The 18,468-nt window shown below is 49.9% G+C and overlaps 2 protein-coding genes across 2 annotated transcripts in view; one reads left to right on the forward strand and one right to left on the reverse strand.

Annotated features, from left to right (window-relative positions):
* Nucleotides 1–18,468, forward strand: part of LOC144123050 (uncharacterized) — a 222,422-nt gene that overhangs the window by 94,551 nt on the left and 109,403 nt on the right. The window lies entirely within an intron of this gene.
* On the reverse strand, nt 13,491–14,245 carry LOC144126305 (uncharacterized). The gene has a single exon (XM_077660393.1). It carries the CDS (start codon nt 14,145–14,147, stop codon nt 13,491–13,493), a length of 657 nt encoding a protein of 218 aa, XP_077516519.1. The 5' UTR covers nt 14,148–14,245.

Genomic DNA, 18,468 nt, shown 5'->3' on the forward strand with positions numbered 1-18,468 from the left:
TAAGGTGCGCCTCCCGGAGCTCCCGGAAAGTGTTCACCACCCCAAGAGCCATAAGCCGGCTGTTTGAAGTAGTGATGGGGAGGTCAAGGGCACGTTTAACAATTTTGCGAAGGATGACCTCAAGGGCGTCCTCTTCTTGTTTCCGTAGGTGGAGATAAGGAGTCGAATAGAGAAGTCAACTAGTTACGAAGGCGTTTGCCAGCCGCAAGGCATCCTTACTTCGTAACCCTCCGCGTTTGTTGGAAACCCGGCGGACCATGCGGCCCACCTGGTCCCCCACCTTACGGAGTTTGGCCAATGTAGTGTCTGGCCGCCTGTGTTTGTGGATGTAGAGTCCGAGTACCCGTATCTCATCACTTTCGCGTATGGGACCGCTCTCAAGAGAGAGAGATATTTTAGTTGTGCACTTCTGTGAGGGGCGGAGGTGCACAAATTCCGATTTTTGAGGGGAACATTGAAGACCGCAGCGGCGGGCGTAGCGGTCTACTATCGTCGCCGCTGTTTGCAGGCTGGTTTCAATGTCTCCTGTGCTGCCCTGTGTGGCCCACAGAGTGATGTCATCGGCGTACAGGGCGTGCTGCACGCCGGCGACACCACTCAGCTGGGCCGGCAGGTGCATCATGGCCAGATTAAAGAGCAGCGGGGAAAGTACCGCGCCTTGAGGGGTTCCCCGCGTGCCGAGTAGGTAAGGACCATGGTCTCTATCTTGAATTCGAATGCAGGATTGACGATCCATTAAAAATTGGCTTATGTATTGGAATGTGTTGAGGCCACAGTTGGTGTGACTTAGGTTAGTGAGTATGATCTCATGTGTTACATTGTCAAATGCCCCTTTAAGATCCAGGGCGAGTACTACCCGGTCATTATGGGGGCATTCGAGGGGGTCAAGGACTTCCCGATTGAGTTGCAGGAGGACATCCTGTGCGGATCTGTGTGGGCGGAATCCGAACATGGTGCTCGCAAAGACTTGTTTGTGTTCAAGATATGTAGATAACCGATCCCGCACCATCGTCTCCATTAGTTTGCCCACACATGAGGTGAGAGAGATGGGGCGGAGGTTATCTGTGTCAATTGGTTTGCCAGCTTTAGGAATAAAAGTCACCAAAGCCGTTTTCCATTCGATTGGCAGGGGGGTGTCCCCGCGCCAAATCGCATTGACGTATTCCAGGAGGGACTGGTATGCCAAGTCGGGCAGGTTCGTCAAAAGCTTGACGGTGACCTTATCCCGTCCTGGCGCAGTGCCCCGTTTCATTTTGGCGAGAGCCGCCCGCAGATCATGGAGCTGGAAAGGTTGATCCAGCTCCGTGTTCTCTCTGCCTGCATAAGAGTACGCAGATCCACGGGGGTCTTGGGCTGTACACAGATACTGGTCCCGAAGTTTCTGTGCCAGTTGAGTCGTGTTGCCAGGATAATGGTGCATGGCTCGCTGCAAATGTTTTTGTGTTTCGGTTCGTGTTTGGGTTGGGTCGAGTAGGGCTCGAAAGAGACGCCAAGTGTTTCGGCTGGACATTTGTCGCGCGGCCGTGTTGCATCTATCTACCCAGTTGGAGTCGGCGAGTTGAGCTGCGTACTCTGCCGCTTTCTGGGTAAGCTCGGCAATTCGAGCATTAAGCTTTCTGTTGTGTTTCTGGCGTCGCCAACGGCGGACGAGGCTGCGACGGGCTTCCCAGAGGTGTAGAAGGTGGTTATTCACGTCCGTGACCGCCTCTGAGAGCTGGATGTGTGTTTCATGCGAGGAAAGGTGTGCCAGCAGCTGTTGGGACCATGCTGTGTAGCCTTGCGCGGAAATGGGTGTATTATCAAGTGAGTTAAAATGTTGCCTGAATTTCGTCCAATCTGGGATATGGGCTTGTGTTCTGGGACGCTTGAGGGGGCGTGTGCGTAGTGTAGTGTTAATGATGCAGTGGTCGCTACCGAGGGTCTCCTCGGTGTTGAGCCAGTCTGCGTGTTGTATATTGCGAGTGAAGGTTAAGTCCGGACACGTATCCCGTGTCACGGAATTTCCTAGCCGGGTTGGGTGGACAGGGTCCGTGTGGAGGGTGAGGCCCAACGTGGACGCAAGCTCCGCCAGCTTACGCCCGCGTGACTCCTCCTTGCGATACCCCCATTGCTGACTGGGAGCGTTAAAGTCGCCCACAATAAGCAGGGGATCGCGGCCCGCTACTCTTAGCGCGCGGCTAAAGAGGTCCGCAAAAGTCACTCGCTTTAGTTTGGGAGAGCAGTACACGTTGAGTATATGCGGTGGGTCCCTGCGGCGGACTGGTAGGAGGGTCACCATTACATAAGAGTACTCTAGTGGGAGGTCGAGATCCACTAGATTTGCTGTGTAGTCTTTGTGGACAAGAAGACAAGACGCGGGATCCTGTTGGAACGTCGTGTAATTTGAAATTGTGGCGCCCAGGCCTGGCTCTTGGAGGGCAACCACGGCTGGTAAGGACTCGAAATTTTCAAGGTAGAGGCGGAAATTGGCCCGCTTAGTGCGGTCCTTAAAGCCTCTACAGTTCCACTGTGTTATTGAAGTTGACATGGCCGAATTGGAGATGGCGGAATTCCTTTGATTAAGGTGTCTCGCCATGATTTAAAATTCTTGGGGGGGAGGAGGAGGGATTGGCTGCCTCAGAGCCAGCTACTTGCGCCATCAAGGGGGTGATGATGGAAGGAGCGGGGCAGTTGTCCTCATTGTCCGAATCAATAATCAGACGGGTGAATTTTGAAGGGCGGGATACGTCCCTAATGGGTCCCGTCCGACGGAGGAGGCGGGGGTTGTCCGAGATGTGTTTTGAGACCACCGCGGGGACGGCAGATTTGACCTTTGTCAAGATCTGGTCCATGGCGGTCTCGATCATATATCGCAATTTAGAGCTTAAGCGCTCCTCCATCGCAGAGATGGCTGTCACGAGGGCAGGCGAGATCTCCGCGTCGCTCTCCATTGCGTCCGAGTTCTGCGGGCTCGGTGCGGCGGACGCCAATTTTGATTCTAAATTTTGAATTTTGTTGAGCAAAAGCTCATTCTGTGCCCGGAGCACGTCTATCTGTTTTTTGTATTCCGCGTCGAGTGCGGAGACGGTTACGGGGGAGGGTGAGGGATGGGAGGAAGAGGAGGCGATCTCAGCCCAGCTGCTCACCTGTTTGTGGTGTTGAGGCGCTGATGCCCGGGCGTCGGCAGCGCCAATTGTCTTGAGGGCCGGGAAGTGGCCAGTGTCTCTGCCGCTGGGCGGTGGAGGCGCCGTCTTCTTCCCGGGCGCTGGTTTCACCGACGGTGAAGAAGGTGACGATGTCTTGTGGTCGGTGCCGTGAGCACCACGCGGCGTTCCGCCACCGGCACCTGGTTTTGAATCACTTGGCTGCTTGCCAGGTCGCTGGTTTTTTGGCACCTCTGGGCGCTTAGCCTTGGGGCCATGCACTTTGAGCTGCCGGAATTTTCCCGTGCAGTCGCGGGAGTTAGTAGCGTGGGCTTGCCCACAGACTGCTCAGGACAGACTGCATTCATGCTGCGCCTTGACTCCGTCGACGGTCGGCGCCGTTTGGCCACACAGGCCGCAATTTTCATCCGGGCAGGGGCAGGTGTCTGCTCGGTGGCCCACAGTGCCGCACCGCACGCAGGCCGGAATGGTTCTCTTGTACGGACGCACAAGGGTCACCTCAGAGTTGTAATGCACATATCGCGGCACCACTTCTCCCACGAAGGTGAGCGACGCGACGTCGGATTTGCCAAGCTTGCGGATATCGGCAAGCTCTCCAGCACGCCACTGGATCTTGTTTTGGAGGGACTCACTGGTCTCGTGCTTGGCCACGGTGATGACGCCGCGGCACACGTCTCCAGTGAGTTTCAACTGGCCGTACATGGAGAGCTGGCCCTTCGGTGATGTTAGTTGAAAATCCCGCAGAAGCTTGTCCGCGACGTGTGGCTCTCTGGTGCCTGCGACGATCAGGTTTTGCTCCCATGTGGGGAGCAGGCTGAGGGATGCTGCGGCCTTGGCACCCAGGTAGTCCGCGAACGCTGCTCCCAGCTCGCCATGTTGGTAGACATCCCTGAGAGCGACGGTCACCCGGTGCTTCAGGATGATGACGATGTCTTCTGGATGAAGACGCGGCAGTGGCTTTGGTTTCCAAGAGGGTCCGGTCTTAGACTGGGCCCCTCCGTGAAGCGCTGCAGCGCGCGCAGCAGCGCTGTGCCGTGTTGAGCGGCCTGCCGACGTGGCGTCCGCTTTCTTGGAGGCGGCGTCCCGCTTGCGGGAGCGGCGTTCCACTAGTTTGAAGAGCCTGGGGTTCTCGATGGGCGCAGAATCCGGACTCTCAGGCGTTGGAGCTGAAGGAACCTCGGACCAGGCCATGGCGTCCGGGTCGTAGCCGCGTTGTACTTTTGGGCAGCCATCTTGACACGGGTGGGCGACTCACTCACGGCCGAGCGTCGGCGTAGGCGTTAGGCCTAGTGCCGTCGCCACGAAACGCAAGTGAGGATCGGCCCTAAAATGCGTAAATGTTGCCCCACCTGTGAGTGAGTGGTGTTCACAGGTAGCTGTCGACTTCGCGAACACAGACGCGGCTGTGTTGACGGGGTTCCGGCCGAGGAACCGTGGCTCCAGCCAAAAGTTGGTGGAGACGATGCGCTGTATGTCCACTCGCTTCGCGCGCTCACAGCGCCCCGATCATATGTGAGGAAGTTAATGCGCCATTTCCTTTTTCAATTCTGTTGGGGCAGTGGCGCACACTGCGAGGAGGAGCAGTAGGGACTTTTCGCTCATGGGAGGAGGGATTTTTCGCTCACGGGTAGGAGGAGGGATTTTCCGCTCACGGGGAGAGGATGGATTTTTCGCTCACGGGGAGGATGAAAGATTTCCCGCTCACTTAGAGAGGAGGAATTTTTCGCTCACGGGGAGAGGATGAATTTTTCGCACACGGGAGGTGGAGGGATTTTCCGCTCACGGGGAGAGGAGGGATTTTCCCCTCGCGGAAAGAGGAGGAATTGTTCGCTCATGGGAGAGAAGGGATTTCTCTCTCAGGGGGAGAGGGGGAAGTTTTCGCTCACGGGTAGAGGACGGATGTTTCGCTCACGGGGAGGACGAGGGATTTTTAGCTCACGGGCGACGCCGAAGACACCGGCTTTTCTGCGACACGAGCTCCTTAACGCTTTTGCGTTAAGAAGTGTCCGCGCGGTGACGCCACTCAAGATGAATGAGAGTTTAAAAATTTAATGATAACGGGCAATAGAATAATGGTGTTATATGCCGTGATAAAGAATGAAGTCATCACACCTTTAATTAGCAAAGATGATTATGGGTTTTTATGGCGCAAGGGCATCTGTGGCGAAAAGAGCACCATGACACAAGGTATTTTTGACTTCTCAAGGAGGGGTCAAAGACCCATTTCTCAAGCATTTCACCCTAAATTGGCCGAGCACCAGACCAGGGGAAAACCTGTACCCACTGTATCACCGGTGGGTACTCGGCGGCACTGGAGATCGAACCCCGCACCTCCCGCATGCGAGGCGGATGCTCAACCACTCGACCATCGCTGCGATTCCTTTACTTAGTAAAACGAAACAAGAAATTAATAAATGTAATTAGAAAAGGGATAATTAGTAAGGTTGAGAATAACGAAATAGAAACGAAGTCATCATTGAATAGCGTGACTAAGAACCAAATAAGTGGGTCACGTGATAAAACCACTTTTAAAGTGTACTATTAAGTGGTTTTTATTAAAATAATAAAAAGGAAAGAAAAGGTTCTTGCTAACCCAGGCATCTCCCATTGATACTGAAGCACCTGAGCTGGGGCAGCGGAAATAAAGGATCGCAGGCAGAATGGAGAAATTATATGAAAGAGGTGAGGGGGCAGGAAGAGAGGAAAGTCTGTCACATAAGTTAAGGAGCCTAAATTAAATTTTAAAGGAAAAAGGTGTGAAGAATACGACCCGAATTAACCGAAGAATAAAGAAGAGGAAGAAGAAGCATACGGTGACGTGGAGAGAGATGATTGGTGGAGAAGAGAAGAAGACGACGACAAGGCTTATGTGGACTAACACCGAGGCTATAAAAGGGCGAGTGAGAGCGAGGCACTGGGGGGAACAGCAGAGAAGCGGAGGCTCCGGCAGGTCAGGGTCACATCGGCTGGAAGTGAGCGACCCCGGCTACTGCTCCGGTGAGCTCGCGTTCTACGACATCGCATCATGGACTTCCTGCCGTGCCTGAGCCCGTTCCGGGGAGTCAAAGGAGGACGCTACCACCTGCTACGGCCAGGGGTGTCTCCAGCGCTGTTGCAACCCATCCGGGTGGTGCCCCCATCGCCAACAACCCTGGCATCATCTCCATGGGTGCTTGGACCTGGAGCTTATACGACGCAGCCAGCGACGCCGCCACCAAAGCCAACAACACCGGCTTCACCTCCACGGGCGCTTGGACCTGGAGCTTGTACGACGCAGCCAGCGACGCCAGCCCGAGCACGTCGAACGCCGCCAGCGACGCCAGCCCAAGCACGGCGAACGCCGCCTCGACGCCGCTTACTGGATCCATACAATGCCGCAGCCACACCGAACCAACCGTGAGCACGAACGCCAACCACTAATAGTAGAACACTATTAGTAGACGCTAGTAGCAGTGTGCCCGGGTCGTGTGGATTTATAGTCTTTGTGCTTGGTGTTAGTTTTGTTAGTTTTGTGTTCTAGTGTGTGTGCCACGTAGCGTGTATTAAATGTGTGTTTGTGTGGGTACACCCGTCGCCTAGTCCATTCTTTCGGCCCGAGTGTTCTCCGGGGAGATCCGTGACAAAGATAAGTGGCGAGCCTGTGCCAGGATACATTTCCTTCTTCTTTTTTGCTTTGTCTCAGATTTTTCCGATCTCTCGACTGCAGAAAGTATGGATTTGGAAAAAACATTAGAGCTGGCGCTCAAGCTGGGGTTAAGCAAAGAAGAGGCGTTGCGTCTATATGACGAGGAGGGAAAGAGGCAGAAAGAGCAGGCAGATAGGCAGAGAGAGGAAAGGGCGCAAGCACGCGCAGACGCTCGTGAAGCAAAAGAGCGAGAAGAGAAAAGAGCTTGCGAGGCAGAACAGGAGAAAAGAAGGATAGAACGGGAGAAGGAGTTTATTTTGTGGAAACAGGCTCATGTCGCAGGAGGATATGAGGAGCTCACGGACAATGATCAGCGTTCCTTAGCGGGTAAGGAATCTCCTAGACCAACCAGAGTTTGCCCAAGGAAGCTTCTGGCTCCTTTTGATGACGAGAGAGATGATTTGGATGCATATGTGCAACAATTCGAGCGGATAGCTTTGGGCAAGGCTGGGAGCGCAGTGAATGGGCCACGGCATTAAGCATGTGTTTAGTCGGAGAGGCGCTGAATGTGTTTGGAAGGATGCCTGCTGCTGATTCCATGGACTACGAGAAAGTCAAAAACGCACTCCTCCAATGATTCAGGTTTACGGCAGAGGGTTTTCGTGAGAGATTTCGCACCGCGAAACCTGAGGATTCTGAAACCGCTAAGCAGTTTTCCTGCAGGCTGACCAACTATTTTGATAGGTGGCTTGGTATGTCAAACACAGAAAAGAGTTTTGAAGGTGTGCGTGGCAAGCTGGTCACAGAGCAATTTTTAGCGTGTTGCAGCTCAAAGCTGGCGCTATTCCTGAAGGAAAGAAAGTTGTGTTCGTTGGAAGAGTTCGCCGACACTGCTGACCAATTCCTCGAGGCTCAAGGGTTAAGGAATTTGAGTAAGGCAAAAGAGGAAACCCAATAGACCCTAGAGACAGGTGTGGCAAATCCGAGAGCATATGGCAGTACATCTAAGGCGCCAGTAAGGTGTTTTCTCTGCGGCAAGGTGGGACACCGTGCAGCTTACTGTCGAACTAGTAGTGCTGCCCAAAAAACACAGATTGTGTGTCAAGGTTGTAAAAGGAGGGGTCATACTCTGGATGAGTGCCGATACAGAACGCAGGACCGAGCTGTATGTGTTGTCGACTCAAGGGTAGAACTTGTCACTCCACCCGAAGTTCCACAGCTGAAAGGAGAGCAAACGTCGCTGGAAAATGAGGCAGTGAGTGACTCAGAACACCCAAGTCGAAAGCAGCAATGCCAGGGGTGGTTGGGCATATAGGGGACCGTCCTATATTGGTACTTAGAGACAGCGGAGCTAATATAGTCTTGGTTCGTAGAAGCCTGATGAAGGACGAGGATCTTCAGGGGAAGCGTCGGCCGTCACTATTGTAGATAGCACAGTAAGGTACCTTCCTGAAGCCAGGATGCTAGTGTCCATGCAATATTATACTGGGCAGGTAGTGGCAAAATGCGTAGACCAGCCCATCTACGATCTCATCTTGGGAAACATTACGGGTGCAAGCAGCGTTGAAGACCCCGATCCCGAGTGGAGGATGCTCGACGGTGAAGAACATCCAAAGGAGGAAAGGCCTGCGACAGCTCAGACGGGTGGAGTCAGTTTTTCGTCGGCAGTGGAGACAAGAGCTCAAGCGACAGCCCGAGCAACGCAGCGTCCGCTCTCTACTCCTGTTGCGATGTGCTTGAGTGTAACACTGGGCGAAATTGCAATTAGGCAAAAAGAAGACCCGAGCCTGAAGACCTGCTTCGAAAGAGTCGGGGAAAATGTGAAAAGAAAGAAGAGTCGGACGTCATTCGAGTATCAATTGGTAAATGGTCTTTTGCACAGGGAATGCACATTTAGTTCAGGAAGGCGGGTCCAACAGCCGGTGTTATCGAGAGATATGCGAGAGACCGTGCTACGCTTAGGACATGACGCCATTATGGCCGGACACCAGGATGTTCAAAAAACGGTGTCTAGGATCACCGATGAGTTCTGAGTGACGTTAAGCGCTTTGTTCGCTGATGCGATGTGTGCCAGCGCACAGTTCCGAAGGGAAGAGTTGGTCCTGTACTTGTACTTCTGGGAAAGATGCCATCCATCGACATACCGTTTCAGCGAATGGCAATTGACATTGTGGGGCCAATCTCTCCAGTATCCGCCAAAGGCAATGCTATTCCACTGAGAACTATTGACAGTATCCAAGTGGCGGAGGGTCTTGTGGAAATGTTTTCACGTTATGGGTTCCCGAGGGAAATTTTGAGTGACCGGGGCTCGAACTTCACATCGGAACTAATGAAGGAGGTTAACCGCCTTTTGTCAGTAAGGCAGTTACTGACGACGCCTTACCATCCCATGTGTAATGGGCTTGTAGAGCGTTTCAACGGCACCCTCAAAAACATGATCAAGAAAATGTGCCAGGAGAGACCTACTAATTGGAATAGATATCTCCCAGCTCTTTTATTCGCTTACCGCGAAGTACCACCAACGAGTCTTGGTTTCTCGCCCTTTGAGATGTTGTATGCGGGAACCGTTAGAGGTCCACTTACAATACTCAAGGAGATGTGGGCTAATAAGGAGATTGCATCAGATCTTAAGACAACATACACATACGTGTTTGAGTTGCGGGATAGGTTGAAGGAAACATGCAGGCTTGTACATCAAAGCCTGGAAAAGGCGCGTGAACGCCACAAGGGATGTTATGAAAAGAAAGCCATTAACAGAAATCTGAATCCGGGCGACAGGGTTCTTGTGTTGCTACCCATGGATCATGATAAGTTAATGATGCAATGGAAGGGCCCGTACGTTGTGAGGCGGAAGAAAAAGGACATGGATTATGAGGTAGTGATAGATGGAACAAAGAGGGTTTTTCATGTTAATATGTTGAAGAAATATGAAGAACGAGGTCCCGTACGGCGGTACTCCCCCAGGGCAACTTGTTCGGTAGTGGCCGAGGAGACAGGTCATGCTGCCGAGGTGTCCACGTTCAGTGGGAAGAAAAACGCTGGAGGGGATGAGGTAAAGAAGCCCAATTTGAATGCAAACAGAGGATTAAAGCCCTACTCCAAATCAAGAGGGAGACGTTTTGGGATGGGCCAAGCCAAATTGAGGTCATATGTCACAAATTAGACTTGTATAGAGAGAGCTAACTGGTCAGCTCTGGATGTCTGGGATATATCATGTTGTTGCTGTGTTAATGTGTCTCTGGGATTTACCTTGTTGTTGTTGTTGCTATTGTTGGTGTTATGTGATTATACAAAGGAGTGCGTTGTGTACACGAACATGTTTATTAAGGACTGTACGGACAGCGGCAGTGGTGTGTTAGTGTTCTGAACACGCAGTTTGGTGTGCTGTGTTCGTGGTGCGCGTTTGGTGTGTGCTGGACCTCTGCGGTGTGTTGCGTGCTGTGTCCAGAATCGTCACAGAAGGTAGTCGGTTGGCTGGATGGCTTGAAGATGAGGATGACGTGAGCAGTTTTTCATGGAAAAACGCTTGAGAGAGGGGGCCCTTGTCACATATATTAGAAGAAGATGAAGAAGAAGAAGTTTATTCACATCACATTACATGATGCAGGAAGCCTGCAGAAAAAGTTGCCAGAAGCCAGCTTGACAGGGCCGCAGGCCCCCTTTCATTGGCAGTTTGCGGAATGTCGTAAAAAAAAGTTTATACACAGCATATTTTATCACAACATGTAAAGAAAAAAAAAGTGAAAAATACAACATATTACAAGAAAAAACTCTAAAACATATATACTGTTACCACATTTCAGTGTAACACGTGCTCACATTTTTAATACATTGATGGGGAAATATTATAGACACAAAATCTCGTTTTACTTCGTTTTGAAAAGATCGCGCAGTGCTTTGAAAGTTATATTGTCGAGTTGGATATTTTTAGCTTGCAAACTGTTTAGTAATCGGGGTAACTTGTTTTGCAGCATTTGTAGACCGCATGTAGTTCTACTTGTGTTAACCTTCCATGGTTCAAAATGACGCGTCTGGTATGAATCTACATTCTTTTCTAGCTGAGCTATGTTCTTAGTAGTACAATTGTTACGTTTAGTTTCTTGTTTGAACAACTTGCAAAGCCGGTAGTCATAGGATTTTGTTACTGGAATTACATTGTATTTTTTAAATAATTCATGTGTGTGGTAGTGCATTGGTACGTTTTCGACAGCTCTTAAAAACTTTTTTTTGGAGAATGAGCACTCTGTCTATATTAGATTTAGTAGTCGATGCCCACACCAAGTGACAATTATTAAGTCTAGGGGAGAAAAGACCATTATAAATCAGCATCAGAATGTGGCGAGGGAATACATGGCGATTTCGCGAAACAATGCCTACTATTTGTGATAGTTTTTTTTTGTAATATAATCTATGTGGGCATCCCATGACATTGTGTTTTGAAAAATGACACCCAGAGTTTTAAAACTAGACACAATCTCTACAGGAGTTGACCGTAGTGTAATTGTGTTTTGTGTGTCTATGTTTTTGTTCCTAGTATGATACAAAACTGCTTTAGTTTTATCAGCATTAATCTTCAAGCTATTTTTTTGGGTCCATTCATCAAGCTTAGCAAGCGCTACATTTGCTGCAGCTATTAGCTGATCACTTGATTCTCCTGTGAAAAACACGCTTGTATCATCCGCATAATTCACAAAAATAGCGGATTAAGCGATACCGTAAACATCGTTCTCGTACAAATTGAACAAAAAGGGGCCCAGGATGCTGCCTTGCGGCACACCCTGGGAAACATGAAGTGCATCTGATAAAGAATCACCAATGGCTACAATTTGGGTACGATGTTTAAGGTAGGATTCCATAAGAACACCGGCCTTTCCGCGAATGCCATAATGTTCTAACTTCCTAATAAATATTGCGTGGCTGATAGTGTCGAATGCTTTCGAGAAGTCAACGTAAAGGCCCAAGACTAGCTTACGTTTCTCCAAACCGCTTAAAATGTGTTCTTTCTGCGTCAAGAGGGCAAGTTCAGTGCTAAATCCTTTGCGGAAACCGAACTGGCTACTAGCTAGCAATTTGTGTTTTTCTTGAAATGCTGTCAATCGGTTTAAAATAGCTTTTTCAAAAACTTTGGAAAAGACCGGGAGAATTGATATAGGCCGATAATTTCCCATATCATTTTTGTCACCTTTCTTATATAGCACGCTTACTCGAGCGGCCTGCATTTTGGGCGGAAATATGGCCTGCTGAAAGCATAAATTAAGTACATGCATTAAGCATGGAGCAAGAAAATGTGCAACGTGTTTGATTGGTTTTACCTGAATTCCATCTACGTCTTTGGCACTGCTATTTCTTAAATTCAGAATTATGCTTGCAAATTCTGTTTCACTTACTGGAGTCAGAAACACCGAGTTATCATTACGCGGAAAGTTTGCTAGGTCATTGGAGCAAATGGCGGTGTTACCTTGAACAAAATGTTGGTTGACTGCGTTCGCGAGGGTTTCTCCTGTTAACTCAGCATCATGTCTTTTTATCTTACACACTTTTTCAGTTCCTATCTTGTAATTTAGCATCGAGTTCAGTCTACGCCAAACTGCATCCATTTGTCCTGCTGCAGGCATAAATACATTGTCTGAATATTCACGTCTGGATTTTTTTATATCTTTATCTAGATGATTACGGAAAGCTTTAAATTCTACTAGTATTTTTTGTTTTTGCTTTTGACAAATTGGTGGTACAAGTTATTCTTTTTTCTAATCCTCGCGGAAAGTTCTGCGTTAACCCATGGTTTTCGGATTTTTCTACCGTTCTTCCTTGCTACTAAAGGAAAACTCTCCTCTTAGATTGGTTTCAGTATTTTCATGAATGTGTCATAAGCAACGTTCGCATCTTCGCTACCAAAAACTTGATCCCACGAAGTGCGTGAAACTTTGCTATAAAACTTGGAAAGGTTGCAGTGTGCCATATGTTGAACGAAATATGCATGTCGTGCTTTATTTTTGCTGAACTGACTTTTGGCGCACAAAAATATAGGCAAGTGATCACTGAGATCTGACGTAAGTACACCCGCTTTGATTCTACATGCGTCAATATTAGTAAGGAACACATCAATTAATGAGGATGAACTTTCTGTCACTCTCGTCGGCATATCAATAGTGTTCCTAATACCATGCGTGTTCAACAAAACAGAAAAGTTAGTTGGCAAAGAAGCATTCGTCATATTTATGTTAATATCACCACCAAATATAATACTATAACGATTAATATCAACAAAGGAGAACAGCGTTTCTAAGTAGTCAAAGAAAGGCGCCATCTTTCCATGTGGAGGACGGTAACAAACTACCAACAAATTGTTGTGAACAAGAACAGATACAATTTCATAATCATCTGTAACGATGGAAAAATTTTCAAGCAGTTCATATTCGTACATTTTGTTTATCAAAATGCAAATTCCGCCACCACTTCCAGAGGAGCGATTTAAGTAACAAGATTTATACCCAGCAAGTTTATAAACGTCGGTGCTGTCCGTTGACCATGTCTCAGTTAGCAATACACAATCTAGTGACTCATTTAGCTCATCAAGAAGTAAATCCAGACCTAATTTTTTATATTTGATTGATCTTATGTTCAGATGAAAGCATTTAAATGACTGCAAAAACGGTTTCCCTATGTGTTTCTGGAAGTCGTGCGGCAAAACGTAGGACGCCATATTCATGGGTCATCCGCCTTTAGGCAAGCTTCTTCAGGTTGCCAACGTTCGCTACCAATTCGGCATTCAGTCCTTCAGCCTTTCGTACCAGAACTCGGCCATTGCTATGCCACACATATTTGTATTTCTTAACTTTTGCCCAGTTCTTAGCCTCGAACAACAGTGCACGGGTTCTTTTCGTTAGGTTTTCTAGCACGAAGATATTTCCGTCTGCTTCTTGCAGTTTCTTTCTGTTTTGCCACCACGCGTCCCTGTCAGCTTGTCTTGCGAAACGACAAATTATGCCTGGGATCTTATCTTTTTTTGCTGGCAGACGGTGAACTGCCACTACATCATTCTCTGAGAGTGCAGGAAGTTTAATTTGGGCAGTCAGTGCATTTATCTTATCCAACAGGTTTCCTTTATCAGTTTCTTGGATGCCATTAAATTCTAGGTTGAGGCGGCGGCTCCTCCATTCAAGGTCATAAATGTCATCTTTCAGTTGAGCGACATCATCATTCTGTGTTTCGACCTTTTCTACACTCTTCCTTAGTTCTTTCACCTCGCGCTCGTTCCGCTCTGTGCGTGAAAGCAAATCATCGTACTGGTCGCTTAACAGCTGCAATGAGTCTTCGATACCGTCAATCGTTTCTTTAAGAGGCAGCAGTTGGTCAAGCTTATCACTAATTGCCATCATCCAGATCCTCACATCCGCGCTATCATCACTGGCGAGTTTTGCATCCTGCGTAGCCGGCGTGCGTGCTTTCGAGCGCCTACAAAAGATGCAGCGCCAGGCTTTACGGTATTCATCTCCCTTTGTTTTGAGCGTAGCATCGGTAATTCCGGCGCATTTCCCAGTGTGGTATCTGTGACCACATTCACTGCAGTCAATAGTGCCATCTGACGAGGTGCAATCTACAGAACACACAGAGCACTGCAAATGTGGGGGCATTGTCACAAAACGTCACACCTTGGCAGCAGCAGCAGCGATTGAAATGATACTTAAAACATTGATATGTGTACCTGACTTCCACTAACCTGCAAGATCACAATGAAGATGTGGCTTGAGATGCTGCTCGCTCGTCGGTGCCGCTGCTGCCAATGCGATCGGCCAGTCCAGTCTTGCTGTATTTGTAGCCTTCCGTCGATGTCAGCGCTGGGTGTTGGTCTTAGCGGCGTAGGAAGGCAGCTTCCAGGGTGATAGGCGTCGTTCTTGATCACCAGCGATGCGCATGTGCCCGAACAGTCAAGGCAGCTCTGTATCAGCAAGATCACAATGAAGATGTGGCTTGAGATGCTGCTCGCTCGTCGGTGCCGCTGCTGCCAATGCGATCGGCCAGTCCAGTCTTGCTGTATTTGTAGCCTTCCGTCGATGTCAGCGCTGGGTGTTGGTCTTAGCGGCGTAGGAAGGCAGCTTCCAGGGTGATAGGCGTCGTTCTTGATCACCAGCGATGCGCATGTGCCCGAACAGTCAAGGCAGCTCTGTATCTGCAAGATCACAATGAAGATGTGGCTTGAGATGCTGCTCGCTCGTCGGTGCCGCTGCTGCCAATGCGATCGGCCAGTCCAGTCTCGCTGTATTTGTAGCCTTCCGTCGATGTCAGCGCTGGGTGTTGGTCTTAGCGGCGTAGGAAGGCAGCTTCCAGGGTGATAGGCGTCGTTCTTGATCACCAGCGATGCGCATGTGCCCGAACAGTCAAGGCAGCTCTGTATCTGCAAGATCACAATGAAGATGTGGCTTGAGATGTTGCTCGCTCGTCGGTGCCGCTTCTGCCTAAATTAAATTTTAAAGGAAAAAGGTGTGAAGAAGACGACGCGAATTAATCGAAGAATAAAGAAGAGGAAGAAGCATTCGTTGATGTGGAGACAGATGATTGGTGAAGCATACGGTCACGTGGAGAGAGATGATTGGTGGAGAAGAGAAGACGACGACAATTTTATGTGGACTAACACCGAGGCTATAAAAGGGCGAGTGAGAGCGAGGCACTGGGGGGAACAGCAGAGAAGCGGAGGCTCCGGCAGGTCAGGGTCACATCGGCTGGAAGAGAGCGACGCCGGCTACTGCTCCGGTGAGCTCGCGTTCTACGACATCGCATCGTGGACTTCCTGCCGTGCCTGAGCCCGTTCCGGGGAGTCAACGGAGGACGCTACCACCTGCTACGGCCAGGAATGTCTCCAGCGCGGTTGCAACCCATCCGGGTGGTGCCCCCATCGCCAACAACACTGGCATCATCTCCACGGGCGCTTGGACCTGGAGCTTATACGACGCAACCAGCGACGCCGCCACCAGAGCCAACAACACCGGCTTCACCTCCACGGGTGCTTGGAGCTGGAGCTTGTACGACGCAGCCAGCGACGCCAGCCCGAGCACGTCGAACGCCGCCAGCGACGCCAGCCCAAGCACGGCGAACGCCGCTTCGACGCCGTTTACTGGATCCATACAACGCCGCAGCCACACCGAACCAACCGTGAGCACGAACGCCGACCGCTAATAGTAGAACACTAGTAGTAGACGCTAGTAGCAGTGTGCCCGGGTTGTGTGTATTTATAGTCTTTGTGCTTTGTGTTAGTTTTGTTAGTTTTGTGTTATAGTGTGTGTGCCACGTAGGGTGTATTAAATGTGCGTTTGTGTGGGTACACCCGTCGCCTAGTCCATTCTTTCGGTCCGAGTGTTCTCCGGGGAGATCCGTGACAAAGTCACGTCTCAGGGTGATGACGTCACACCAAAGTGATGGCGTCACGTTTGAGGTCAGTCTAAATCACTACACGAGCAGACAGAAGAGGCGGGGGCGAAACCGCGTCCGCCGAAGCGACGACGCTGGTTTGAGCAACAGATATCGCAGGTGCAGACTGCTGTTGCTGTTCATGATAGGAAGAAAGAAAAGGAAAGTGCACGGGACTGCCTACTGGCTCAATCCGAGCCACGCTCGCTGCCGCGTGCTTAAACTGGGAGAGAACAGGTGCAGACAAAAATCCCTTCAAACGTCATCACTGTTTGACCTCAATGCGGTGGCAGTAGTCCCGAATACATTCACCAAAATTTGATCAACCGTTCATCGTACAGCATTCTGGTGTCATAGTATTCTTTGCACATAGCTTGCATATATATGGTTTAGTCAATATAGAGGCTAGCTTGCGACCGAGGTTCGGACCAGTGATATATGCAACTTCAATTACATGCTTTTTGAGGTTTGTGAAAGGGATTCGGACGTGTTTGGTTTGGTTTATGAGGGTTTTAACGTCCCAAAGCGACTCAGGCTATGAGGGACGCCGTAGTGAAGGGGCTCCAGAAATTTCGACCACCTGGGGTTCTTTAACGTGCACTGACATCGCACAGTACACGGGCCTCTAGAATTTCGCCTCCATCGAAATTCGACCGCCGCGACCGGGATCGAACCCGCGTCTTTCGGGCCAGCAGCCAAGCGCCATAACCACTCAGCCACCGCCGCGACCGGATTCGGACGTGTGACAGGGGGTCCAACCGAAGGAGACCTCCACTGCGGCACCTCTTTCTACTTTTATTCTTTCACTTCCTCCTTTATCCCTTCCATTACAGTGCTGTTGGGGTGCCCACCGAGATATCAGAGACAATCACTGCGCCATATCCTTTCTATAAAACAAATTTTCAATTATTTTTCAAGGAAAAGAAATTACGCAATACCTGTTACTCGTATCTGGTTGGCAACCTGGGGCCGAGGAGCGCGGATGTGATTCACGTCGGCTCCGGAAATTCTGTCTCGTTGTGCCAGAAACGTTTATCGGATGTTGGATTCAATGATACCTTGTGCATGGGAACACGTCAGGACCACTTGGATACCAAATTTGTTACTGTGAGTGTAACCGTTTGTCTGTCGCTATCGATTTTGTGCGGACCGCCTGGGACGCGCTAGGCGTCCGTTAGGCCTAGCCCATCTTCGGCCGGAGACGCCGGCCCGGAGGCCCTTGCGCCGCCGGTCAACCGCCGATTCTGTGGACCCACCTTGTCGATGGAGGTGACCGTCGAAGGTACGGACCTGGATCCGGAACATTATGACAGCAGCTGGGTCAAAGTGCTCCAACGAAAGGTTGAAGCGAAACACCAACGGAAGCTTCTCGAAGGTTCCAAGGAGAACGCCAAGATGGAGACGAGCCGTGTCGGACGCGGGGAAGCCGGAGACAAAATTGCAGGTGGGGCCGTTTTAGGCCCTACCAACGCGGTCCGGAGGAAAGCGGCTGAACAATCGATCGCTATGAATCTTCCGAGATTCCCGGATGAAGGCATCAAGGTGATTCCTAGGCCTCGTGAAGGTCTGGGCGTGATTAAACGCACGTCGGGCCCGCTGATCAGTCAAGCCTTCGCCAAGGCTGCCGGACTCGGCTGGTCGGAGCAGGACTCATGGTGTGTGAACGGAAAGCAAGGTACGATGCTCTTTCATTCCTCGGACTTTAACCGAGGCGTAAAGGTGGCTGCAATCCGTTGCTTTAAACTCAACGACAACGAGCATGAAGTTGTGGCCAATATGATCGCACCGGAGGATTGCGGGCGAGGGGTAGTTCACGGGATCTCTGAGAGATTCACGGAAGAACAGTTGCTGAAAGCACTGAGAAGGGATCCGAAGAATCCAGACGTCGCTGGAGTGCGTCGGATGGGAAATACTTCCACTATATATGTTGTATTTGTTGTATTTTGTATTTGTTGTATTTGTTGTATATGTTGTATTTTCACTTTTTTTTTCTTTACATGTGATAAAATATGCTGTGTATAAACTTTTTTTTTACGACATTCCGCAAACTACCAATGAAAGGGGGCCTGCGGCCCTGTCAAGCTGGCTTCTGGCAGCTTTTTCTGCAGGCTTCCTGCATCATGTAATGTGATGTGAATAAACTTCTTCTTCTTCTCCTTCTTCTATTATCACCTTTCTGGAAGCTGACGTTCCAAGGTTTGTCAGGATTGAAGGCATGCTCATGCCCTGCTAGTTGTTCAAAAAGAGATATGAAGTCTGCTTCAGGTGTGGAGAACTTGGTCATCGCTCCGATAG

Source organism: Amblyomma americanum, chromosome 3, assembly GCF_052857255.1.
Source record: "Amblyomma americanum isolate KBUSLIRL-KWMA chromosome 3, ASM5285725v1, whole genome shotgun sequence".
In the NCBI taxonomy this organism is placed as follows: domain Eukaryota; kingdom Metazoa; phylum Arthropoda; class Arachnida; order Ixodida; family Ixodidae; genus Amblyomma; species Amblyomma americanum.

Excerpts from the sequence above, each read along its gene's own strand:
- LOC144126305 (XM_077660393.1), bottom strand. The coding sequence starts at position 14,147 with ATGATGGCAATTAGTGATAAGCTTGACCAACTGCTGCCTCTTAAAGAA.